Source organism: Zootoca vivipara, chromosome 4 (genome assembly GCF_963506605.1).
Source record: "Zootoca vivipara chromosome 4, rZooViv1.1, whole genome shotgun sequence".
NCBI classification, from domain to species: Eukaryota; Metazoa; Chordata; class Lepidosauria; order Squamata; family Lacertidae; genus Zootoca; species Zootoca vivipara.
Window position 1 is genome coordinate 48,805,108 of NC_083279.1, and position 26,255 is coordinate 48,831,362.

The 26,255-nt window shown below is 41.7% G+C and overlaps 1 protein-coding gene across 1 annotated transcript in view; it reads left to right on the forward strand.

The window, feature by feature from the left end:
* DSCAM (DS cell adhesion molecule) overlaps positions 1-26,255 on the forward strand; it is a 333,629-nt gene that overhangs the window by 241,136 nt on the left and 66,238 nt on the right. Inside the window, exons 14-20 of the mRNA XM_035116259.2 lie at positions 961-1,089; positions 6,841-7,008; positions 9,781-9,851; positions 11,214-11,454; positions 13,732-13,878; positions 15,093-15,248; positions 19,208-19,341. Of these exons, the coding sequence (XP_034972150.1) occupies positions 961-1,089; positions 6,841-7,008; positions 9,781-9,851; positions 11,214-11,454; positions 13,732-13,878; positions 15,093-15,248; positions 19,208-19,341 (1,046 nt within the window). The remainder of the gene's footprint in view (positions 1-960; positions 1,090-6,840; positions 7,009-9,780; positions 9,852-11,213; positions 11,455-13,731; positions 13,879-15,092; positions 15,249-19,207; positions 19,342-26,255) is intronic.

Consider the following 26,255-nt stretch of genomic DNA (forward strand, 5'->3'; position numbering starts at 1 on the left):
ATAGGTTTTAAGCCATTTTGTTCCATTTAAAGCAGGGGTAGCCAACCTGTGATTCTTTAGATGTAGTTGCTGATGAGAGTTGGAGTCCAAGAACATCTGGAGGACAACAAGTACCCCATCCCTGTTGTAAAGGGAATAATACCAACCCCACTATATACACACAGCGGGGGAGGGGTGTAAGAGGGAAAGAGAGAGAGAGTCAGTTGTAAAAGCATTACTTTCTCAATTCACTTACATGGAAGAGATAGAAATCCCAATATAAAAATGATATTATACCCACAACGGGAGCAATGTGTTGTTTTATAATAATAGCATAGAATGATTCTACAATGGGGCTCTAAAATAAGATGATATTGAAACATTATCCCTTTTCAGGCATCCATGGAGGCAATGCAGAGCTTTGCCTGGTGGCCTCACCTCTTCCCTCTAACTTTCCTGACCAGTCTTCCCCATGACCCAGAGCAGGCATCCTCAAACTTCGGCCCTCCAGATGTTTTGGACTACAATTCCCATCTTCCCTGACCACTGGTCCTGTTAGCTAGGGATCATGGGAGTTGTAGGCCAAAAACATCTGGAGGGCCGCAGTTTGGGGATGCCTGATCCAGAGCCTTGATCATCCAGCTATACTGTAGCTATATTCAGCCAAACTGGCTTACAATCTCCCATCCTGGTCTTCCTGTCATTGAAGAAAATGGGCTGCTTGCCTGGCACATAAGGCCTTGGTCACCACACTCCCCTGAATACAATTTTTGAATGCTTGAATAGGGCTGTCACAAGTTTCTTAACTTAAATATTAATTATGGGACGGGTGCGGGGTAAAATGAGTGTAACACCCAGTGAGCGAAGGAAGTAGCAAGCTATCTTATTCTTCACAAGGCATATTTTTTCCACACTATACACGCATTGCTGTCACTGACGCACAGGTCTATTGACTAAAACAGAGTTTGTCTATTTGACCAGAACCCCCAGATCCTCCAGAAATAGAAATCCGAGAGGTGAGAGCACGCAGCATTGCCCTCAGATGGACCATGGGATTTGACGGAAATAGTCCAATCACAGGCTATGATATAGAATGCAAGAACAAGTCTGGTAAGAGTATGTTGGTATGCCCGGCTTACAACTATTAATTGTTTCCTGGTTTCCTGGTATTATGATTTTTTTATTTAAAAAATCACAGTCCTCAGTTTTACTGTCCAAGAGTTTTGCCGACATCTTGTGTCCAGAATAATTTGTATATTTGAATGGATTGTTTTCAACAGCCCCTATTATAAACAAAAGCATCTTCAGCAGATGTAGTAAAGGTAAAGGACCCCTGGATGGTTCAGTCCAGTCAAATGCGACTATGGGGTTGCGGCGCTCATCTCACTTTGTAGGCTGAGGGAGCTGGTGTTTGTCCACAGACAGCTTTTCGAGTAATGTGGCCAGCATGACTAAACCACTTCTGGTGAAACAGAGCATCGTGATGGAAGCCAGAGTGCACGGAAATGCCGTTTACCTTCCCGCCACAGCAATACCTATTTATCCACTTGCACTGGTGTGCTTTTGAACTGATAGCTTGGCAGGAGCTGGGACAGAGCAATGGAAGCTCACTCTGTCATGGGGATTCGAACCGCCAACCTTCCAATCGGCAAGCCCAAGAGGCTCAGTGGTTTAGACCACAGCACCACCCACATGCCCAAATGTAGATAACTGCAGATATAGACTTCTCTCTGATGAGACTACTTGTCCATCCAATTCAATATTGCCTACTCTGATTGGCAGCCACTCTCCAGGAATGTCAGTGATTGAACTGGGGACCTTCTGTATCCAAAACCCTGCCACTGAATTCTGGTCCCTTCCCAAGACACAGTGCTCTTCTCTCTGCAAGGTCTTGTCGGACATTCAAGCTCGGATCCACTCACACCTAAAGCAAGCTGGGGACAGGCAAAATCTTAAGATGGGCTGAATAGCTGTTTTCTGACATATTCTTTCCTAAGTCTTCCCCTACCTTCAACCCTGTGACATTATGGCTCTGGAGCGGAATCCTATTTTGATAAACCTCATCTGAATAGGCATGATCAGAAGAACCAACTAGTCGTGAAAATGTGTTGGTAGACACTTGTATGACAGCTCTGCTACTATAAATATACTATGTACTCTCTATTCCTTTGCACAAAAGCCCCAGCTATGGACCTCCACACTGCCTATTGCACAAACAGAGTTGGGAATTGTAGTCTAGAACATCTGGCGGTGAAGGTCTGTTCTAATCTGCAAGACACCAGGTGAAGGTCTGTTCTAATCTGCAAGAGATGACAATGTCATTGGAAGTGCAGTGGTCCTAGATGCATCACTGATTCAAAATGGGCCTGTTTTAAAACAGGATTAATTTCAGATATCTATCAGCAGTTCAATTCAAATCCATCCAATTTAATCAGCCCCTTCCAGATCAGATGCGGGACAAGAGATAGGGGCAGCCTACCTGTTTCTAATTTCTTGACAATTCCTTATTGTTAAAAAGATGAGTGGGATGTTGAGCTAGCAGGGCCATTTGCAATGTAGAGTACTGTCTGCCTTGTGCCTCTGCAAGTCACAAATACCTATTGGACAGTGCCAGTGACCTCCCTGATGACAAACAACACAAGATTCCCCTCAGGCCCATGTCAGCTGGAAGTCCAATGGTCAGCTTGCAAAGACTCGCTTTGCCTCAACACTAGCTAGTTTCAGTTCTTGTGTAAGAGCTCTCTGCATGCTGTGTTTTTGCTTTGAATATGATGGACTATGAATTACTGTATATATAGCCCTCTTCATAAAGCGGAGGACCACTGTAGCCCGTAGTTTAGCCTCACTTCTGTCTGTACCTTTATTTGCCTTATCCATTCATGTTGCTTATTAAACAATGTGTTGCAGAAAGAGCAGATTCAAGGTTTTTCCTTTTTTAAAAAAAGCTGATGTAGTGTAGGGTCAAAAAGTGTGAGCTGTGGGGCAGAAAACCCTGTTCAGATCTCACTTCTATGCACTCAGTGGCCTCACGCAAGCTTTCTTTTAGTCTAAGCCTCCCATTTGCTAAAAATATAAACCCCAGATAATAATTCTTACTATAAATGTCACTGTAAATTGTATGAAAAATCACTTTACATACTCTAAAGCTGTAAACATATTCTGTAGTAGTGGGGGTAAGTTGCACCTTCAGTTGCAACATCATTTGTACAGTTTAATAATAATAATAATACGTTTGTGGGGAGAGGGAGAGTAGATATTCTCAAAGTTGCCATTCTAAATAGGGCCACTAGATGGCACAACATACAAAGTAAACATGTGAGTGGAAACCATTAGTATTGATATACTGTATAGTATATTAGTGGTATAGGCAGGCATTCCCTATACGAAAATCAGTTAAAAGGGGGGGGGGAAATGTTACGTTTATTTGTGTTATATGAATTTTGCCTATTCTGTCGTTAGTGGATCATGTTCATGAGGATCAGAGTAAATGAAAATAGCATGCTTCCCCAAAAACAAAACAAAAATGTGTAAGGGGATTTTTTATGCATGCTGATAAAATGGAAAAGGCATAATTAATGGAAGGGGTTGTCTCAAAGTTGTTTCACCTCTTATTCACAATTTGCACAGAGACTCAAAGTCAATTCAAATATTTAGGGAAGGCACATAGAACAGTCTTAGTAGGACTGTGCCACTTTAGACTACATGTGTGAGATTAAATGTTGGAAAGTATCCAAAAGCCTTGCATGTGAAAGCAAGCCTAAGAGGGCGACAATGAGTCTCAAAACCTCCACACACTTGCATCCTGGGTTTTCAGAAGCAGGGAGTTTTTGGCATGGGGGAACCTGAACTGATGAAATGTCACCAGGCAGGGCTATAACAATGTGCCTCTTTTCTGAATATTTGAAGGTACTCACATGCAGGTGCGTGATGTTACGTTGCCTAAGAGTACTCATCACTAGTCTCTCTTTTTCCTTCTTCAGCAGAAGTATATTTGTTTGATCATCCTGGATCACACATTTTTTGCCTCTCAGATCGCACTGCTTCTCAGTGCCATATTTTTCTTTTTATATATATAGTTCAGATGTGATCTGTTTTTTCTTTTCTTTTCCTTTTTACAGTATTTTTCAAGGGATGCAATAGCTGCAGCTGATGGCTGTGGCCTGCTGTGCCCCAGGGGTGGCTGTATAAGCTGAGAGTTCCAAAGATAATTCCAATGGAACATGATGAAGTTCTGATGAAGGAAAGCAGGTCTGGCCCTATACTCAGCTTGGCGCAGGGAGGGAATTGATAGCTTTATCATGTATAATGAGATAAGAATCCAATGTCTCTATTCAGACCAGGTCTCTCCATGGTTTTAAGTTTGGTAATAAGTTTAAGTTTGGTAATAATTCAAAAATACATGATAAAGCTATTTTTAGCCATCTCACCCCTTGCTTTTTCCTGTAAGACCAATTGCAGTCGTCAACAGTCATCAACAGGTTTACCACACCTATCAGCCAATCACCCATTCCCACCACTCTTCTGAGTAATGCCCCTCCCCACCCTCTCACTATATATAAGGGTCTGGCGACTTCTGTTTCAGTGTTTCTGAAGAAGTGTGCATGCACATGAAAGCTCATACCAATGACAAACTTAGTTGGTCTCTAAGGTGCAACTGAAATGAATTTTTTATTTTTATTTTCCCAATATTTTTTTTATTATTTTCTTTTTTTCCAATTCTTTAACCTCATACAATAAATAATCAACAACTATACAACAAATGGCTTTGCCAAGCTCTGACTCCCCCCCCTCCCCGCAGCAGGTAAATTATTTCATTCCACTCGCACATTTTCTTAATTTGAAAGGAATTTTTTTTAAAAAAATTAAATTTTGTTTTGACTATGGCAGACCAACACGGCTACCAACCTGTAACTAAGATTTCCAAGTCTCTCAAGCCTTGGAGATATGTTTATTGACCCATACGCTGGGCTTTTTTTGTGTGTGACAGCATTCACCAGCAACCCCATGCAGAAGCCCAGGGTATCTGGGTACACTTGCCCCAGGCCTCAGAGGGCTAAGTCAGCCAGAGGCTGTCATGCCAAGAACAAGTCTCCCACCCTGGGCCTCAGACAAGCTCTGCACAGACCTGCTTACCAGTATAGGACTCTGGTACCTATCTTTTTTGCTGCCCATGGCATCTATTTTGTGCCAGTAGCTATTGCACTTTTATCAGTGTATGAGTACCAGTACCTCACTTTCGACTCCCCCCCCCCAAAAAAAGCACTGCCTGTACATATGACATATCTGAGGATATCAATGCTGGGACAGAGAAAGCAAAATCACCCCTGACCTCTGCTTCTTTCTCTAAAGATCTGAATAGAAACTTTGTGGCTCCATAGTGCCAATTGCTAGCACCCAAGGCAGTTTTGCCCTCCCCCCAGTGTATTTTTTGAGGGGGCCGATCCCCCACAATTTTCAGAGGACTTTTGACTCCGCCCCTGGCTCCTTGTGACATCATGTGCGCAACGTCAGGACGCTGCACGATGTATCATCAGGCGCCCTCAATCAGCTGGAGGAGTTGGCGCCTCTATGTGGCTCACCTTCCATTTGTTAGAAACCAAGGGCTTTGGGCATATGAAATAAAACAGATGTTTTAAAATGACTGGTGAAAGGCCTACTTACAGTTATGTACTACTTACATGAAATATTACTGGGCTCACCCCAGTTTCCTGTGGGCTCCTGGCAGCAGAGGCCAGTCTAGGCTGAGAAAATAGCTGCACATCTTCCCATGATTTGTCAGATGGTTGTTGCCACAATAGGATGGGCATGCAACTGACTGATGCAAAAGAAACGCTCCTCAACACATGTGAGTGTGTCATGTTGGAGCTATATCTTCAGAAATGACTGCCAGCCTCTTTTGCTTTTCAATTTTTTTTATAGCTTTTGAAGTTTGCTGTTTTGAGTCAGATTGGCAGATGACCAAGAACCCATAGCTGTCAAGTTCTCCCTTTTTTAAAAGGGAAATATCCTTATGCTGAATAGGCTTCCTCGTGAGAAAAGGGAGAACTTGACAGCTATACAAGAACCACTTGGTTTACAAACTTCACCACTGCACAGACATGCAAAGCCACACACATGTAAGTGCTGTGGAGGAAATGAACCAAAGGCAATACTTATCCCAAACCTAGGGAATATGTTGTTGCCCATTGTAAGCCTCTCTGGTATAAATTACTTTGAAAATGAAGTGGGTGAATTCATGCCTTGCATGTCTGTAAGTGGTAACAATTCATGGCATTCCAAACTGGTTGAAGCCTCAGCTGTCTAGCATGAAACAGAGATTGACAATAGAAAACAGCTGTGGCCATCAAGCCCTGCTTGCAGTCCTGAGGGGTCCCTGCCATTATACAAATTGCTGTCCTTGGCTTTCATGTCCCGGCAGAATAAATGTAAGTTCCTCTTTGAACCTCTCGTTCATGTTACCTGTGTTACTCAAACATGGGTCTGGGGGGGGTGCTGAGGAGCCCCATCCTCTAGCAAGCAGTGTGGCAATCTGTACTGAGATAATATTTATATAGTTGTATGCATGAAGGTTGTATACAGTTGTATGCACAAAGGCTACGGTAGGTGATGGGGCTACTTTGCATACCTCCGCTCCCATGTTAAGTTAAATCAAAGCTTTCATGCCTGAAGAGGGCTGTGTTATTTCCTCATTTAATGTTCCTTTCACCAGTGTTATTTTACCTTTGAAATGCAGTGCTGCTTGCTAACTTATTAGTACAGTGTTGGAAGGAAGGAAGGAAGGAAGGAAGGAAGGAAGGAAGGAAGGAAGGAAGGAAGGAAGGAAGGAAAATGAATTAACTTTCCCAAAATTTCTTCAAACAGACTCCTGGGATTCTGTCCAAAGAACCAAAGATGTTTCTCCACAGCTGAACCAGGCCACAATCATTGACCTCCATGCTTCCTCCACCTACAACATCCGCATGTATGCAAAAAATCGCATTGGCAAGAGCGAGGCCAGCAATGAACTCACGATTACCACAGATGAAGCAGGTATGTTCTGCATTGTTCCTAATTGCATCTAACCTCAACTTGTTCATTGTTGGGTGTATGTGTTTTTGGCATTTTGAAGAGCCAAGGGGACTCTGTGTATGACACATTGCTGTATAGACTACAAAGATAATTCCTTAGTAGCCTAAGATATTGCAGTAATCTTTTTAAAGTCAGCAGTCTAACATTAGGCATTTAAACCCACATGTGAAGCCCCTTAAATGAGCAATGGTTCATAATTAATAGTGGTTTTATTTAAGACAGTTTAATCTTTTTGTTTGAGTACTTTGCCTTAATGTCTTGGCTAAGAAGGCGTTTGTAAACACACATCATTGAAATACCTAAAGCTGTGCTCCCGGGCACATTAACGCCAAAGTAAATGGCATTAATTTTATTTAATATTTATTAAATTTTTATCCCACCCACAGGGCAGTTTTCAATGTAAAAACACAAAAATGCATACTATAATAACAAACGGAAGCAATAACCTTCTGGCATTCTAGTGCCTGTGCTAATCTAGAGCCTAAGTAGGAGATATGACTGAGTGTGAAAACAGTTTGATTCTTTTGGTCATATTTGTAATGTTAACTTTATCCCCCACTTTCCTTAACAGAGTCAGTGTTCTGGAGACACAGGGTGCAGGGACAGGGGTATGAGGGAGTTGCTGTTTATTTGCCTTATCCCACCTTTCTTCTAAGTTGGAATTTCAGGAGGCTTGCAACATTTTAAAATGTCAGTTATAAAATACAGAATAAAAAAAACAAACTAGTTAAAAACAATAATTAAAATAAATTATGAAATATTTAAACCAGCAATTAAAATATAATTTGCTCTGACAGCAGCCCAGTTTCCCAAGGCCTGTCTGAAAAGGAAGGTCTTCTCCTGTTGGCAGATAGATTACGGTACAAAGATTTAGATAGGAGAGGGGTCCATTCAGGTGCAGGAGTGACTGCGAGGAATACCAGTCTGAGGAAGACGTGGATATGAGAATGGAGAACATCTGTAGAACATCTGGATATGACAACATGAAGCACTGTCTGTTTTAGAAAGGGCTACTACTGTATATGGGAAGTATTTTAGGTATTGGGCAAATCTGGACATATGGCAGCTCATGTTGGCAGTGCCGTTTTTGCCTATTTTTGGCAATCTCAACAACTTTGCCAAAAAAAGCAGCTCAACAACTTTTCTGCTTGAAATATGGCAACCCTAGTATTTCTTATCTGAGAGTTTTCATTTAACTGAAAATTAATGTGCCAGGTTAATCAACTGACCTTAATTTGCAGATTAGCTTCCCCAGCAACGCGCAACCTGAATGTCATCTTCTATTCCCTGCTGCGTGGCCTAGTTTTGAGACAACTGACCCTTTCTTTTGCTCTCATTATGAAGCTGTCCGTTCAGAGCGCGAGGTCAATTGTAGGGAGCCGCCATCAAAAGCAGCTGATTTACTCAGGGTGAAACTGGAGGACGGTAGATCAAAGCTTCAGAGGCATCGCAATATTTGTTCCCTTGGTATCAGTGAGGAATATATGCGGAATATAGGGAAGTGCCACCATTTGTCATTGTTTCATTTAGTTTATTTTAGTTTACTTTTACCTCAGGTGTGTTAAATGAGTATGGATCCCCAAACATCTAAGAGATGCCTGAGGGCAGGGAATGTAATGAAGGCTTTACAAAAATAACATCATTCAATATTAAACAGAAAGGTTGGGCGGGGGAGTAAAACCGCACTGGCAAAGGTGTGCATTGCATATTGTATACTATTGTGGCTTCAGGCTGCCAGAATCTTTTGTTCAAAGGTAGCATCTAAAAAAGCCTCCTGCAGCAAGAGGAGAATCGCGGAGTATGCACAACCTTTTCATTAATTTGCTGCTAACTCCTTGGCTCTCAGATGTCCCTTCCACTTAGACCAGCAACAGCTCTCTGCAGAAAGACACAGGGATGCCAACAGGGCTTTCTGCACCCATTACATTGTATGTGGATTGGGCCTTCCACCTACATTCAGTTTTCCATCACTAGGTGCATATGGGCCTTTTCCTATTAATTGCCACTGAACCCTTCATAAATATGCTTCAATGAAAATTAAACAGATCGTAATTTTTTGTTCTGGTACTGGAGCAACATTTACCCTAAGCGAGCCAGAATTGCCTACTTAATTTCATTTCTGTTGTCATATCCAGCTCATTATCTCTCATCCGAATTCTCTTTTCTCTTTAACACCCTCTTGGTTGTTTCCACTCATAGACGCTTTAGCCTCTCATCAGATGACAACTGAGTTTGTCAACAAGGCTAGAATTTGTGTGCCTATCCTTGACTCTGAAATGTTAGTCTTCAATAAATAGATTAATTTCTCTGTTTAGTTACTCTTTTCATTGCTTGGTCTAAGAACTCAAGAAGAGCTCTGCTGGGTCAGGCCAATGGCCCATCTAGTCTAGCATCCTGTTCTTGATTGTTGTTTTGCAAAAAAATTGCATTCATCTTTCTTCTGCTGCTTTGGACAACACTTCCATTTTCTGAAAGAAGACCCCTTTACCTCTGCTAGCTTCCTTGACTGCCTGTTAACCTTGCCGGCATACTCTTGGCCTTGGTGGCACTTTCCCTGATCTGCAGTATACATTCTAGCTGAGCTTCTGTTATTGAGGTTTTGAGCTTCACGTTGACCAAAATCCTTTGCTTTACCAGCATTTCCGAGGTTATGAATATTGTGTGTTGCATTATGTTTCTGTAGCAAAAGTGACGAGCTTAGAATGTTGATCCACCTATTTCTTTTTTTACCAGCTCCTGATGGACCACCTCAAGATGTTCAACTTGAGCCCATATCTTCACAAAGCATCAGGGTAACCTGGAAGGTAAATAAGTAGCATACAATGGGAAAGGGGAAACAGGCTGCGCTGGGATGTATATCAATGATATTACCGAGGTATGAGCCCACAAAAATGAGATGCATAGCTTGGTGAATTTATACACACAATGCTTGTGGCTAAATTTTCAAAAATTACTTTGCAGCTGAACGTAATTGTGTGCTAAATTAAATTTGCATGCAATTATATGTTCCCGTGATTGTGCCTTTTTGAACATCTTATTATCAGAAATACAGCTGCAGTGTAGGGGGAAAGTTTGTAACTGATTTTTTTAGGCTACTTCTTGCGTTGAGTTTTTCTGCAAACTATAGTGAAAATCAATTTGTCCCATGAGGCAACATTTTTAGAAGCTCTGCACTATAATGCTCTTTATGAGCCAGATTTTCAGTTCTTGTTTGAGGCGGGTGGGCTATAAGTACAGCAAATCTCTACTGCCTTTGGCTGTTATACCCTAGGCAATGGGTTTATTAATGATCCTTGAACTAGATACATGCCCATCATTGTTTTGCTTGGCGTGCCAATGAAACCAGGGAAGATGGGTGTGATGACACAGATTTTTTTTAAAAAAATCCTGTTGCCCAAGGCTTCATAAAAAAGCCTACGCTTCATTCATTATCATTGCAAGGGCAAACTAGGTTTACTGTATTGCAGCTGCAACAGTATATTACTGTTTAGGATTGTGATGCTCTCGGTTGTTGTGCTCTCCCTGCTCACCTTTCACACAGTGAATTTGATTAACTTGTTCAGGGTAAAACATACAGTCTCTGGTCCTAAAAATGCCTGTGTGACGGGTGTATTTCAGAGGCATGTGGGGCTCAGTAATGGGGAAACAGCCCCAAATTGTTGCATCTGGGGGCTGAGATAGCACAATACCTTTTTTTTGCGCAAATAATTATTGATGACCCTGCCCCCTTTTATATGACAAACTGGTACCCACACTTTTGGATGGGGAGACTTGAAATCTGCTCTGTCAGGTCAAGGACAATGAGACTCTCATTTAGCATAGGTCATATATGATCCTAAAACAAAATTCATATAAAATTATATGAAGACATATAAAATTTATATTAAAAGGCAAGACTTGTAGTGAAAAGGGGTGACAAAGGGGGTCACATTTCAGATGACAAAACTAGTTTTTCTGTTCAATTTGCATGCCTGAAGGGAAGTTTTATATCCTAGCTTCATATCCTTCATTTAATCATCATCATTGTAAACCTAGAGCGACCCAATCGTTTGGCCTTGATTTTTAGTTGCATGGTCTTTGAGAGTGGAGACTTCTCTCAGCTTCTAACTTAACACGATGATGTTTAACATTATGTTCAAAGTATGTGCTACTCGTACCTTCTTTAGGCTCCAAAGAAACACCTGCAAAACGGAATTATCCGTGGATACCAGATTGGTTATCGAGAATACAGTGCAGGGGGGAATTTCCAGTTCAACATCATCAGTATTGATACCACCGGAGACAGCGAAGTTTATACTTTAGATAACCTGAAAAAATTCACTCAATATGGCATGGTCGTACAGGCATGCAATCGAGCAGGAATCGGACCATCTTCTCAGGAAATTATCACAACCACTCTTGAAGATGGTAAGTAGTAAGCCAGCATGCAAATGTCACATTTTCCTCTTCTCCCAGGCCTTTGGCTAATTAAACAATCTATGGCCTTTTAAACTGAACGGGGTATTGTTTTTGTTTGTTATTATGGTATGTGTTTTTGTGTTTTATATTGTAAACTGCCCTGTGAGGAACGGTGTTATACAAATTTAATAAGTAATAAAATAATATATTAATGTGGTTGATACTGCATGGTATTATCAGTTGATGCTTTATATTTTTAGAAAATGTATTTGCTTTAATGCCAGTTTATGTGTTGTAACCTGACCTGAGCTGTAGAGAAAGGTTAATATTAAAAATGGAGGCCTCGTTGCCTTGGGAGTTGGCAAATTTCTTTAAGGCAGCCTTCTCTAACCCAGTGTCCTCCAGATGTTTTGAACTACAGCTCTTATGAACCCTGACCATTGGCTATGCTGGCTGCTGCACACACAACTTTCTGGCATCCAGCCTCATATAGTGAGGTTCAGAGCACAGCTATAAAATCTGAAATTAGCTGACTTTCTAATACATGACACTTTCTAAGAATGATGTGCGGTGTATTTCAAAGTAAAGCAACAACAGAGTGCCCTCTTGTGGGAAAAGGAGATTATTCAGTCAGCTAAGTAAATAGTTTAAAACCATGCACTCATATGACTAGGTTCTCAGGTGTTTTAAATAGTCAGAAGACTCTTAAAATAATTACAAAGTAATAACATGTGAGATGAGGTTCCTGGGTATGGTAATTAAATAATAAGAAGGTTTTAACTTTATGAATGCTTCCTTCAATAAAGCTTTATGGAATTATGATGCCCTTTATGGATGAATATATATGTTTTCCAGGTAAAACACATACTGCTGAGAGATTCTCGGCAATATTTTTAGTGATGCTCTGCTAAGTCTTAGTGTCTTGCCTGAATGAGAAATTACGCTATGTAGTGAAAGATTTACAGATATGAGCAATGTTCCAGCTGAGACAATCTACATATACAGCTGAGATTGCCTATTGCTGACTTAAGAGACCCCAAGCTCTCATGGACTGTATTATCCCCCTGTTAGTGATGGGAGTCCCATACATGCAATATCTTTGCTATGGGCATTGCATTGAAAATCATTTTAGCTCTGTTTTCTTGTTAATTAGACATCTCTTAACTTCTTTTTTTTTAAAAGAAGTTCAGACGTTATTGATACTCTCCATCTATTTATAAATTTATTTATAATTTGGCCACCATTTTGTTTAAATATTAAGCATGGCCACAATCCGACACTATTGTTATGTGTGCAAAAAGGCTGAGCACAAATGGCCTCCCCAAACCCTCCACCCTGTTTGCAAGTGGTGGAAAGGTGGGGGGGGGGAGAGTCTGAATATTTTCTAAGTGATGGTATGAAATAGCCAACATTTATTAGTGTGGGGGCTTTATCAGAAAATGTCTTGGCCAACTCTCTTCAGATAAATGTTGGTTCAGTTAATACTGAATGAAAGTATGTTGTTAGCTCAGACCAGGCATCCCCAAACTGCGGCCCTCCAGATGTTTTGGCCTACAAATCCCATGATCCCTAGCTAAGAGGACCAGTGGTCGGGGAAGATGGGAATTGTAGTCCAAAACATCTGGAGGGCCGAAGTTTGGGGATGCCTGGTTCAGACTAGTGGATTGAGGAAACAGTTTGCTCTTTTGGAGTATACAGTACATGCGTTCTGCCATATTGGTTAGAGTGGCTTGATAGAGGTAGCAGTGGTTGAAGAGAGATAATGATCTGTGGCCCATGATGACGGCAGTTCTTTGCAGTTCCTTTATGGAAAATGCACAGCATACCTTCATGTTAATAACTGGGGGTTCTTTGGTCAAATTTCCACCATAATCCATACTTCCAACTCATCTGCATTAAGAATATAAGAAGAGAGCACTGCTGGATCACACCAGATGCCTCTGGAAAAAATACCAACTGGACATGAGCACAACAGCACTCTCCTCATTTGTGATTCCTAGCAACTGATATTCAGAAGCACATCACCTACAACTCTGGAGGTAGAACAGCCATCGTAGTTAGGAATCAGTCAAAGCCTTACCCACCAGGAATATGTCTAGACTCCTGTTACAGCCATACAAGTTTTGCATTGTTTTGCAATGCTATTCTTGTAAATATTCTTCCCAGTGTTCTTGTCTGGTGAAAACACATCAAATGAACACAATATTGTGCATATTGGGGTTGTTTTTTTAAGTAATAGTTCCCCAAATATCTGTCATGATTAAAAGTTAAACTATCTAATTTCAGTTCCCAGTTCCCCACCAGAAAACGTCCAAGCAATTGCTACATCACCAGAAACCATCTCTATTACCTGGTCTACATTAGCCAAAGATGCTCTCAATGGAATTCTACAGGGATTTAGGGTGATATACTGGGCTAATCTTTTGGATGGAGGTAGGTACTCTTGCTTGTCAAGCTTAGATCTTTCCCAGCAGCATATACCATAATACTTTTTCAGGATGAGGTTACTCCCCAACCGCAATTTATATTTTTAGTATGCCATGAGTCCACTCGGTCCTGTGTTCTACTCCTCTTCGATTCAGACTTACCTAAGATAATTTCTAAACAGAATTCTGGAATAGAGGACCACACTATTTGCTGCAACTTTGAGCTGCTGATGTGGACATACTTATCGATAAAACACTGCAGCAGCAACAAAAAATAGTAGTCTTGATGTGGTGGTATAAATGATTGTAGTAATATTCTTTTTGTGCAGTGTTTTATTGATGCATACATGTGTTCCTGTGGATTGGTAAACACTGCAGTGAAAGAATCTTAATACAGCCATACATACAACCACATCAATGGAGAATCAGTGAATAAATCCTAATACATCATTTCTACTCCAGAAACAACATCAGGTAATAAAGAATTCTGAAATCTGGGGAAGATTTTGCAGAAGAATTTTGAAAGCTTCACTAATATTCTCTGTTGCAACCCAGGAGCTAAACTACCAATGAAATAATTTGACTCACCTGTTTGTGCAGCCTTCCTGGGAATATGATATTTCAATATCAGTTTCTGTTGAACCTAGAAATGACAAGTTTTTTTAATGTATATCTTAGTGGATTGTTTTAAGTTACTCTGATATACACTGCCTTTGCAATCTCTAGTTTAAGGGTAGTAAAAAAAATTCAGTAACATAAATAAATGTAATGTAATACTTATCTCGGTAAGTTATTGATCTCACTCAATAAATCATTCTATAATCCTTTTCATATGATGCCCATGTTTCATTTGCTTAGCTTGCCACACTGCCATTATGGAGTTTTAAAAATCAGTAAAATATAATGCAATTTCATAATATTATCTAATCCTGATTTATTTATTTATTAGAAAACATGCCTATGAGTCAAAAATAGCACTTTATTAATTTCAAAGTGTATTTGCAGGTCTGTTTTTCTCTGTAAGACATTTCCATATTTGCTATTAAATGCACAGTATGGGCATTTAGCATGTTTATTTAGTACTCACAGCCAAGTTTATTCCTGCCATAGTTACATATTTTAATCCAATAATTTCTTTCATAGGCTCACCACAGTATAATGACCGCTCGATGCGAATAGAATAATGCTTTCACTAACTCAATTTAATTTTCTGCTCCATAGAGCTGGGAGAAATTAAAAATGTTACCACTACACAGCCCTCATTAGAGCTTGATGGTTTGGAAAAGTACACCAACTATAGCATCCAGGTCCTGGCATTCACACGCGCTGGAGACGGGGTCAGGAGTGAGCAAATTTTTACACGCACAAAAGAGGATGGTAAGAAGTGAAACATTCTTGGTAGCCATTGGAAAATGGAACAGTTAATGGAAATGGCCCAGTTTTTCATAGCACTTCATAACTGAAGTTCCAGTGGCACCTATTGATGGACAAGTAGGCATTCATTTTGAGTAGATCCCCCACAAGTTCTTGGGGTCTTTCTTAGGGGAGATTGGCCCTTAAAGGCAAGATCAGATTAGAGTGAAGTCACTGGATCCAGGAACAATGCACAGGGTAGATTTTGTTGTTCAGACGAAGACTGTCATCAGAATGTAGAAACCCTACAGGAGCAGAGGTGTGTTGCCACAGCCCTCAAAAGAACTACATCTCCCACTATTCCCAGGGATGTTAACATCCCTTTCATGATGTTAGCCAAGCTGTGCACATGTTAATGCAGTGACCCCCCCCCCCGGTTTATTTTTTAGGAGGGGGAAAAATCAGATAATTTGCCTATTAATTTGAATATAGCTTTGGAAAGCTCACCCAGATCTATTTTTACAGACTTAAAAGAGATAAGTCTCTTTGTGGAAGAAGAAGAAAGTCGACCACACATTATATTGTACAGCATCCCTAGATCCTGTTTTTAAAATGTTGGTCACTATGTTTTTCTCCTTACTGACAATCTGGCACAGCTTGGCTGCTTGGCTCCTCTGCATTGGTTTCATTAACTCTATCCTGTGCTCTGCAGGCACCTTCTGGCACATTTCAGCCTGCTCATTGGCTTTCTCTGCCTGCAGCACATTCTGATCTCATTGATATGGGCTAAATTATCATGGTGGTTTGGAAATGGAAGATATTCTCTCTGTGTCTCTCCCCCCCCCCCATGTGTGTGGAATTGACAAATTTGGATGTATTCCAGTTCTGCATTATATGTGCATTGCCTGTGAACATCCGTCTTGGCTTAATTTCACTGTTAATTTTTTGGCATCCGTGGAATATTTTCTGTAGAAAATGCAGGGCACACTACATCCTATCAGGGGACTTTACTCTCTTTCCTTCTGAGCAACTTATCACAGACCATTTCAGCACGTGCTTTTTATGGAAATGAGGCTTATACAGAGAAGGCATAAATGTGCAGGGGAGGGGGCAAGGCCATAGCTAGGGGGTGGTGAGGTGGGCCCCCGCCAGGGACACAGGCAATTGGGGGGGGGAGGCGCAAAATCAGCTAGAAATATGTCATAGATATAAATATCAAGGGTGAATTGAATGGGTGGAAGGTGGGGGGTTGGAGGAGAGTTGGAAAGAAGAGCTAATTTGTTCATGGCTAGGGGGTGCAATCTGGACTGTTCTGCCAGGGGTGCAAGATCACCTAGCTACGGCTCTGGGGGGGGAGGGGACCCACATTCTCCCCCTAATACAAAAAAGGGGAAAACCCAATAAGTAAGGAAAAGAGTCCGAATGCATTTGCATTTCTTATCCTGCTCAGTACTTGATTTTAGACACCAGAGGTCAAGCATGAATCCACTTGAATTTATGTAGAAGAAACAGTTCTATGAATACAAAATGAGGGTTCTTTTTAAAGTTTGCATTATTTAGTTCTTTCTCTGCAGAAGCCTGCAAGGGAGAAAATATTGTTTCTGTCCAAGATGTTCATGGCACATTAAAAATTGCAGCAGAAATTTCTGGCTGTGATATATATATATATATATATATATATATATATATATATATATATATATATACGGGATTCATTTATCCCCCTTTGGTTGGAGTTCCTTCTAAACTATAAATGGAGTTACTTATTAACCAAGTGCCTTTCCACCTGAGGATTTATTTCACTGATCATTAAAATTTAAATAGACACACTCATTTTCTCTTCACACTCTAGGCTTAAATTGCATTTTCACAGGCTGTTGTATTTGATGGCATGGGGGTTGAATGATTGCATTCATTAGAAATGATGCATTATAAAATCTTAATTAAAACAATGAATCTGTGTTCCTTAATAGACAGACTCATGGAGCCAGATCCATACCTGGTGAAAACCAGTGCAATCTAGTAAATGGCACCAATTTACACCTGTTTGAATGAATCTAGCTGATTAGCTCCTCCAGGCTTTTCTTCCTATGTAATGGTGCTCAGTTCACCATAGGCTGTGTATGTGCTGCATCTGGCTGCTCTTTGCATCTACCATAAGTCTGTATCCCATAGGAAAGTCCCACCAGAACTCCATTGCAGAGATAGAGCCCCAGCTTTCTATTTGCTTCCTTGAGCTTCTTGCATGCACTGCGGACGATGAGTGTTCAGAGCTGCACCCAGCATAGGAGACAACCCTGGTTTGCAGTGTAAACTAGTACAAAATATAGCCTGTCAACTGGGACTAGGCAAAGGAAGCACAGATGGATGGTGCTAAAACAACAACACTGGCTTCTTCCACTGCAAGGCAGACTTGAAAGTGCTTTGCCACTGTAGTAATGTAGGAAGATTTAAGGATGATCCGAAATACAGGAAGAGCTACTGATTATGATTATGAGAGAAGGGATGGGGGAGAAATTTGGTTTTGTTTGTACTGTAATGCCGAATTACTTAATCCACATTAGCTCAAACCCATGTGCAAACTGAAACACAATTATCTTTTGGCGGGGAATCACATTTCTCTGAATTTTGCAATGCAGTTCCCCAACCAAATAATGTGTACAGAGTGCACATATTAGGGGAAAGTGTGCATCAAAATGCACACATTATGGAAATGAATACATTTTATAGGGTATTCAAAGGCAAAGGATAGGCTATATATTTCTCCTTGTGCCTATCTTTGTTCCGGAACTCTAGATTGATTAGACTAATTCAAAAGGATTTGAGGCCCACAAGCTGCATCCATCAGAACTGCTCCCTGTGGCTTCAGGCTTAATTTGATAATCAATTACTTTTAAGCCCACATGTCCTGTACAGATCATAAACCACCACCCTTTTTCAGGCAACTAATTACTAAGAAGAAACTGGTTTCTGCCTTCCTTAGGAGTGGCAAAAGGCCATTTGTAATGAACTGCCTTTTTTAAAAAACAACAACAACAACCAGAGAATTGTCAAGTAGTGTGTTTCTTGTGAATCTGTATACTCATTACCGAAAGGAATTAGATTCTTCCCTATAAGGTTTTAGCAGACAGGTATGGCTAGATATAGTCATTTATTCTCACATTAGGTTTTAAGCAGAGCCAAGAGAATTAATTGCAGATATAAAATGTGAATACTTAATGAAAGCTTGGCCTTCAGAACTGGTGTAGAGGTTCTTGAGCTCTTCTGGGCACATCTCTTGATTCAAGCAATGGGTTTAAGGTGATTTGCTGAAGTTTGATTATGTACATAATTCAAGCGGAGAGAAACAGTTCTTTGCAGCATTTAAATAAACTAAAAAAACAACAACCAGCTGTATGGCAATTCTGTAACATGATATATATTAACATTGACTGATTAACAGACCAATCCTATACATGTCTACTTAAGAAACAAATCCCATTATGTTCTGTGGAGTTTTCTTCCAAGGTTGCAGCCAAGCAGAGCAATCTAAACCTGCTTGGGACACCAGTGTGAACCTGTGGGGCTACTGCTGCATATGTAGCCTGGACACGCTAATGGCAGAAGGTGGGGAGCAGGTAGATTCAGCCTGGACCGTGTGTCGGCTCCAAGATGGCACAGCGATTGAGCCTGAATCAGGCTCTACATCGGCCAATGCTAGGTCAGCCATGCACCCTCGCCCTCATTCTTACAAACTCTCTCAATGCAGAATCATGAGAGATACTAGATATGCTGAGAAATTGAAACCGTTGTCCTTCGCCAAGTGGCCCTGATCACAATAGTTGAGTGTGTGTAGGCGTGATGCAACTGATGGGGGGGCATGGCAATGTTTTCCTCCCCCCAATTAAATCCATGGTTGTCGTGCTAAGTTTGCCCCACTGTGCAGTTCAATGTACACCAACGGGTTTCGCCTGCTATCCTAACTAACTGTGTTTCTCTTTCAGTTCCAGGTCCTCCCGCCGGAGTTAAAGCAGCCGCAGCCTCTGCTTCCACGGTGTTTGTATCATGGCTCCCTCCCATAAAACTGAATGGCATCATCCATAAGTACACCGTATTCTGCTCTCATCCTTACCCCACAGTAAGTGGATTTTGGATCTCCTACAGCATGAGGGTGGGGAGGAGCTTTTTCAGTTCAAGGGCCACCTTACCTTCCAAGTCCCGGACTGCAGAATCCGGGACCGGCAGCCGTGTGACACCGGAAGTTGCGTCGACGTAACTTCCGGTGTCGCTCCGCCCATCTATGGGCACCAAAAATGGCCGCCGCCGACACCGGAAGTCGCGTCTATGCACTTCCAGACATGCGTGGATGCCACTTTTGAAGCCGGCGGCGGCCATTTTTGGTGCCCATAGAAGGGCAAATCGGAAAGAAAAAATGGCCGCCGGCAGGAGAAAATAACAGAGAAAAACGGGAGACGAAGTGATACGGGGGACCACCGGGAAAAGGTAAGTAAAATTGGGGTTTTCCTGGAGAAAACGGGGTACTTGGCAGCTATGAGGGCCACAATTCTTTATGGGTAACCTCCTGGGGGCCACACGCCAGTGGAGGGCCAAGGATGTACATTTTACCTGTGCACAGTAGGCTGGTTTCTACACACATACCCCTGGCCTCTGCATCCTCCACTCTGGCAAGCAAGAAGCACAATCAAAGTTGAAGGGCACTTCAGCCAGAGGGCACAAATAAGGACAAGTGTGGAGGAAAGGGAGGAAGGCATGGGGAGAGGACAAAAAAAGGGTGTGATTCCTTCAGCTCACGGACAGCTCATGTGGTTAAATGCAACCATAGAGACTAGCATACTCGTTGTGGAAACCCTGGTGAAGTGAATTACACATGGCAGAACATAACAGTATTGGAATTACCTGTGCTTGCAGATAGCCATATTTGCATATGAAATAGTTGTCAGAGGAACGCAGCAAGATTGAGCATCGTGACACTGCCTTTGTTTTTATTAATAATGAGCCATGGCGGATGGCAGATTTTTAGATGAAAGCCTTCTCCTAGACAATGCATCTTTTAATTTGCATTTTCGCACAGTTAACATATTTTGAAGTGTATTTAATTATAGTTGTCCATGCATGTTTGCACCAATTTTTATCAATAGTATTTTGATGAACAGTGAATAAAAAAGCAAAATAGCCTTCATTCTGTGTACCATAGAAGGCAGAAGGGATTAAGGTCTGAGTAAAGGTACGTGAGAATTTGATCTTTCCCAATTCTGATATAAAGTGACCTGATCTAAACAGACCAGTATGATTTTTAAAAAAATATGAATCATTGAAATGATAGTTGTTGGTGGTGTTTTCTCTTAGGATCAATTATTTTTCAAAATATAGAACATGATCTTTTAAGTCTGGGATTCTCAGACTGTGGTGTGCAGACCACCAGTGGTCTGTGAGCTTCATTCAGGTTGTCCACAGTGTATTTGTGGATTTGTGGTTGAAACTGGGGGGTGGCCTATCCATTGCACTAAATAGTCATATTGATGTTTAATTGTTTTTAATTGCTTCTTTCATTTCCTGCACAGTATTTCATTGTATTGCAATTTGAATTCTGTGGAATAGAGTACAATATATAAGAAATAAAAGAAGCAATAAAAATACAGTTAAAAACCACAGCACAGTGCATTATGATTGCTACAAGAAGCAGAAACCCATTAAGTTGTCTGCCAATGCCCTCAACGATTTTCAAGTGTTCCATGGGAAACAACTTTGCTAACCACTTTCTTAGGTTTCCATGCGCTCTGGTTTCTGTCATGGTGTTTCGTTGCACCAGAAGCGGTTTAGTCATGCTGGCCACATGACCTGGAAAGCTGTCTGTGGACAAACGCCAGCTCCCTCAGCCTGAAATCAAGATGAGATCCACAACCCCATAGTCGCCTGTGACTGGACTTAACCGTCCAGGGGTTTACCATACCTTAGGTTATATAGAACTCTTCCTCATACTGGATCAGAAAGGAAAGGAAAGGATGTTCTGAGTTCAGCTGCCCAATGCAGATGATAACCTGCACCATCTGATTTCTATGTCTTAGTTTAAGACACCCATGAGGTGCCATAACCATAGTTGTATGGTTGTTTTTTTAGGAGTCTGTATGCAAAGTGCAAGTAGATAAATAGGTACCTGTAATGGTGTTGGGTGGCTTTCACACGAGTAACGCGCTCCAACTCCGTAACTGGTCTTTTACTGAGTTTTATTATATACAGTACATATGTACAAGACAGAGCCGCAAAATCCATGACTGTTCAGTCTGAGTCAGAATCTGGAAGTGCCGCACGGCGGGACTTCCACCAGAAAAACACCCTTGGCGCACAAAGCCTCCTCCTCTCCTCGCAATGCTTCTCCCCCCTACGCTGCTGGGGTGATGGAGCACTCCCCCCCCCCCCGAGCTGCTCAGCTGTTGAGCCGGTGCTGTAGCCCCTGGAGCCTCCCCTTCTGCAGCGCTCTGATCTGACCCTCCAAACTTTCCCTGTTGAAACCTTGCACTCTCACCATCTCAAAGCTCCTCTGCCTGAGGGAGCCTTGGCACCACCCTCTCAGCCTCAGCATCTCAAAGCTCCTCCGCCTGAGGGAGCCTTGACACCACCCTCTCAGGCTCCCTGCTGACCCCTGGTGGTCCCTGACAGTACCGCTCCGGCGGGAAGGTAAACGGTGTTTCCATGTGCTGCTCTGGTTTCGCCAGAAGCAGCTTAGTCATGCTGACCACATGACCCAGAAAAACTATCTGTGGACAAACACCGGCTCCCTTGGGCAGTAAAGCGAGATGAGCGCCGCAACCCCAGAGTCATCTGCAACTGGACCTAATGGTCAGGGGTCCCTTTACCTTTTTATTCCTCTTGGTATGAATGAAATGGAAAAACTTCAACCAAATTTCATGCACTCCAAAACAAATTATCAGAGTTTCAAACAAATAGCAAGCAGGCTTCTCATTTGTAACTTCTTCATCATTTATTCAGAGCTCAGTGGGATTGAAGCCTGGGTAAACACGCTGTACCTTGTAAAATGGCTGTTGGTGTTTGAGGCTGCAGTCCTACACATAATTAAACAGGAGGCCACCAACTTGGATGCCTTTAAAAGAGGATTAGATAAATTCAGGGACGATAAGGTTATCACTGACTACTATCCATGGTGAGAGGCAATAAATGCTTCTGAATGCCTGTTGCTGGAAATCACAGGAAGGGAGAGTGCCTATTATGCTCAGATCCTGCTTGTGGCTTTCACACAGGCATCTGGTTGGCCCCTGTGAGAACAGAATGCCTTCCTGGATCTGACCTGATCCTACAGACTCTTCTTATGCTTATCTGGGAGTAAGTCTCATTGAATTCAGTTTAGACTTCTGAATAAGGCTGCACTGTAAATTACCCACAGACACTAAAGGAGTGAAGCCATGCCATTAGAATCTGTGGGATTTAAATAACTTGCAACTGGGACATATGGCTGCACTGGGAGGCAAAATCCCTTCCTTTTGTAGTAGTTATTTCCTAGGTTGCAGGGTCTAATGAAACACCTTTGCTCTGTCTCTGGACAATTTAAACACCCTGCACAGCTACTGGAGAGCAAAATTAAGCAAAGGTTAACAGAAACAAATGAAGTATTGAATCAACTTTTAAATATGGAAAATAAATGGACTTTTTTTTTTGTTCTCCATCTATGCTAGTGATGAGCAATTTGGTGGTGCTTTTGAATACCCAAAGGTACCTGGCTAGATTAGATGGACCGTTGTTCTGGTCCAGCAAGATAATTCTTAGGTACTAGTTACAGGTAGGTAGCCGTGTTGGTCTGAGTCGAAGCAAAATAAAAAAATTCCTTCAGTAGCACCTTAAAGACCAACTAAGTTTATATTTTGGTATGAGCTTTCGTGTGCATGCACACTTCTTCAGATACCAGATATCAGATACTTCTTCTTAGGTACTTGCAATCAATGAGCTAATTCCAAATGTTGGTTGGGGGCTGGTTGTGTGTATTAATGGATAAGGGAAAGGCACTCTACGCGTACTGCAGACTGTGCAGTGAAAGCAGCACAAGAAGTTAGAATCGTAAAATGTTATTGCTCTCTAGGTATTGTATATTTAGCTTTCTATTACCTGAATTCTGCTGAGTTCACATGTGCAGGGACACTTAGAACCTCCAGGCCCAAGATTTGTCAATGAGTCTGTGGGCAAAGGGACATGTATATGTTGGAATATAGCATTTGGTAATTTGCAGTTTACTGGAAAACATCACTGCTCAGTTTTGCAACAGGTGGGGGAGAAAAACATAACAAAATTCCAGAAAATTAAAACATGTCAGAAGCATTTAAACACTTTTAAAAATGCTTTCTGTTGGCTTGTTGGGTTTAAAATGTTCTTAAGCTGTTTTTCTCACCTCATCCATCCAGTAATATTATTTATTGCTGTGAGACCTCAGAGTGCAGCAAGAGATCCTGTTCTTGAATGAAGTTGATAAAATCAATCTAACAGCAATTGCCATGCAAACCCAGGTGACACAAGGCCTTTGAAACAAAATGTAACTGTCTGTCGGTTCTACAGTATTGATTGTTAGCGGATTTGTTATTGCTCATAGAATGTTTAGATTTATTGAACACATATTTTTCTCTCCATTGTGATTTTGGGGTTATTAATGCTGAGGAAGAGCTTCATTTGTTGTGCCTTATGATAGCCACCAGGTGGCACTGCAGGTTCTAGCTTTATCAGGCATGTTCCTGAAAGATTTTCTTCTCTTGTTTCTTTATTGAAACAGGGGTTGGAATATATTAGAGGGAGATTAACCACTAGAGAGTACATTCAGTAACTGGGTTTTGTTTCCAAGGTATTATTCTCAATACACACACACACACCTGTCAAGTTAAGCTTATTTGCACAGCTTGCAACATTTTAGCCATGTTTGAGATACTTTCAAAATTATATTTATGTCCTCCAACATTTCTCCAGTGAAAATAGGGACATCACATTCCATAATGATAATTTTACTATTTACACCCCACACATCTTACTTGGTTGCCCCAGCCATTCTGGGCAGCTTCCAAAATAATAATAATAATAATAATAATAATAAACATTAAGCATTAAAAAAATCAACTTCCCTATACAGGATTGCCTTCAGATGGCTTGGGGGTCAGATAACTCCATACCCTCTAACATTTCTCCAGTGAAAATAGAGACACCCTAAGCGAAAGTGGGACATTCCGGGATCAAATCAGAAAGCGGGACGACATCTCTAAATCAGGGACATCCCTGGGAAATAGGGACACTTGGAGGGTCTGTTTGTTTTGTTGATGCTGCAACAACTGGAACTTTGTCTAACGCTTACAGAAAAACTGCCTATGAACTTCTAGCAATTCCAAGACCTTTCCCTATTATAGTAGCATTTGCATCATTGCTTCAACTAAGGGAAGTGTGATGTTTCTAGCAGGCCACTAGGGGCCGCTGTGACACTCAATTCAATTTGTTTCTTGGCTCTTCCATTATCTGCTGCTTGCGTTTCTGATGCTCTTCGGAACTTCTTAAGTGGGTCAGCCAGCCTGATCCCCTTCATACAAGAAATGTATTTATTCACTCTGTACTTTCCTACAGTTTACGGAGGGCTTGCAAAATAATGCTGAAGCAACAACTCTCATCATGGCTGCATCTCTCCTGTCAACAGACGATGATAAAACACATCTCATCACTGGAAGCAGAAATTACAAATAATAGTCCAAGGAGCAATCAGATCAAAGGCTTACGGGGTGGGAGGTCTTAAAACTGTGCTACCCGATCATTAATCTGATGCCAAAGGAACTTCTTTGACAGAGTAGTTCATGCCTGCTTTGTGCTGGGCTGAAAAGGGACGATTGGATTGAGCTTCTTCCTGTGAGGTGATGCCAGAGTGACTCTGCTGCCATGGAGCTGCCTCTCCTGCCTGCCAAACTTGTGGGGTGGGGAAAATGAAGCGCCACCCACAAGATCTCCACCTGCAGAGGCCAGCAGACAGCGAAGGGCCTTGAGTCCTGAGCCTGCCTGGCTACCATTATGTGGCAGCATCAGCTGCAGGCTGGGGGTAGCAGGGCTGCAGGTGCAGTGGTGGCCCTGCTGTTCGGCATAGCCCTGTCACGGCTAAAAATTGGTCGCTGTTTCTTTAATGCTAAAAGAACTAAGTGATCATGAGTCAGCGGCCTACAATGCAACCTTTCACCTAATTGTACCTGTATACATAGAGCGGTCAATGTTGGTGGTTGGGTTGGTTGGTTGGTTGGTTGGATGGATGGATGGTAGGTAGAAAGCTGGTTGTGTTTGATGTGTTGGTCGTGGTTGGAGAAGTTTTTGTTTTTGTAATAAAAGCAGCATTCTGCAAAGCACTCTTTTTCGAGGACTCTTTGTGCCGACTAGGGTCCAAGGACCAGGCAATGGAGGCAAAGGAGGTCAGAACCTTTGCTTTTTTCAAAACACTGACAAGCCCCACCAGGCAGGAGAGGGGTAAGTTAGCATCTGAATCAGTCCACATATCCACCATTGGAAAGGAATATGGTTAAATCAAGTTGCATTCCCAAAGTAGGTCACTTAACTGCAGTTAAACCACTGTTCCTCCTCTGTGCGTGGCTTAAAGTCTGGAAGGATAGAGCAATTTAAGTGGAACAGTGCAGTAAAAGGATAGTGTGTCTAGAGTTTGCTGTGGGTTCATTTATTCCGCTGGTTCTCATCTTCCATTCTGCATCAAGATGTGGCATAAGATGATCTCACATCAACATTATGTTTTCCTGATGAGAGAGAGAGAGAGAGAGAGAGGAGAGGAGGGAAGCGGGGTGGTGGGGGTGGAACTGGGTTTAATGTTGCTTCAGAAGAACTAAAATAGTGCATGTGCCCTGGCCAGCCATCTCAAAAGGCTGAAACGTTAAAGCTATGTCTTTCTTCCCTTGCTAAATAAATTGCCTTTGCTGTTTCAGTTCTGTTTTCCTATGCCTTACTTTACACATCCACTTTTAAATATTTTACATTAAAGACATAAAGTACAAAAGTGTTATCAAG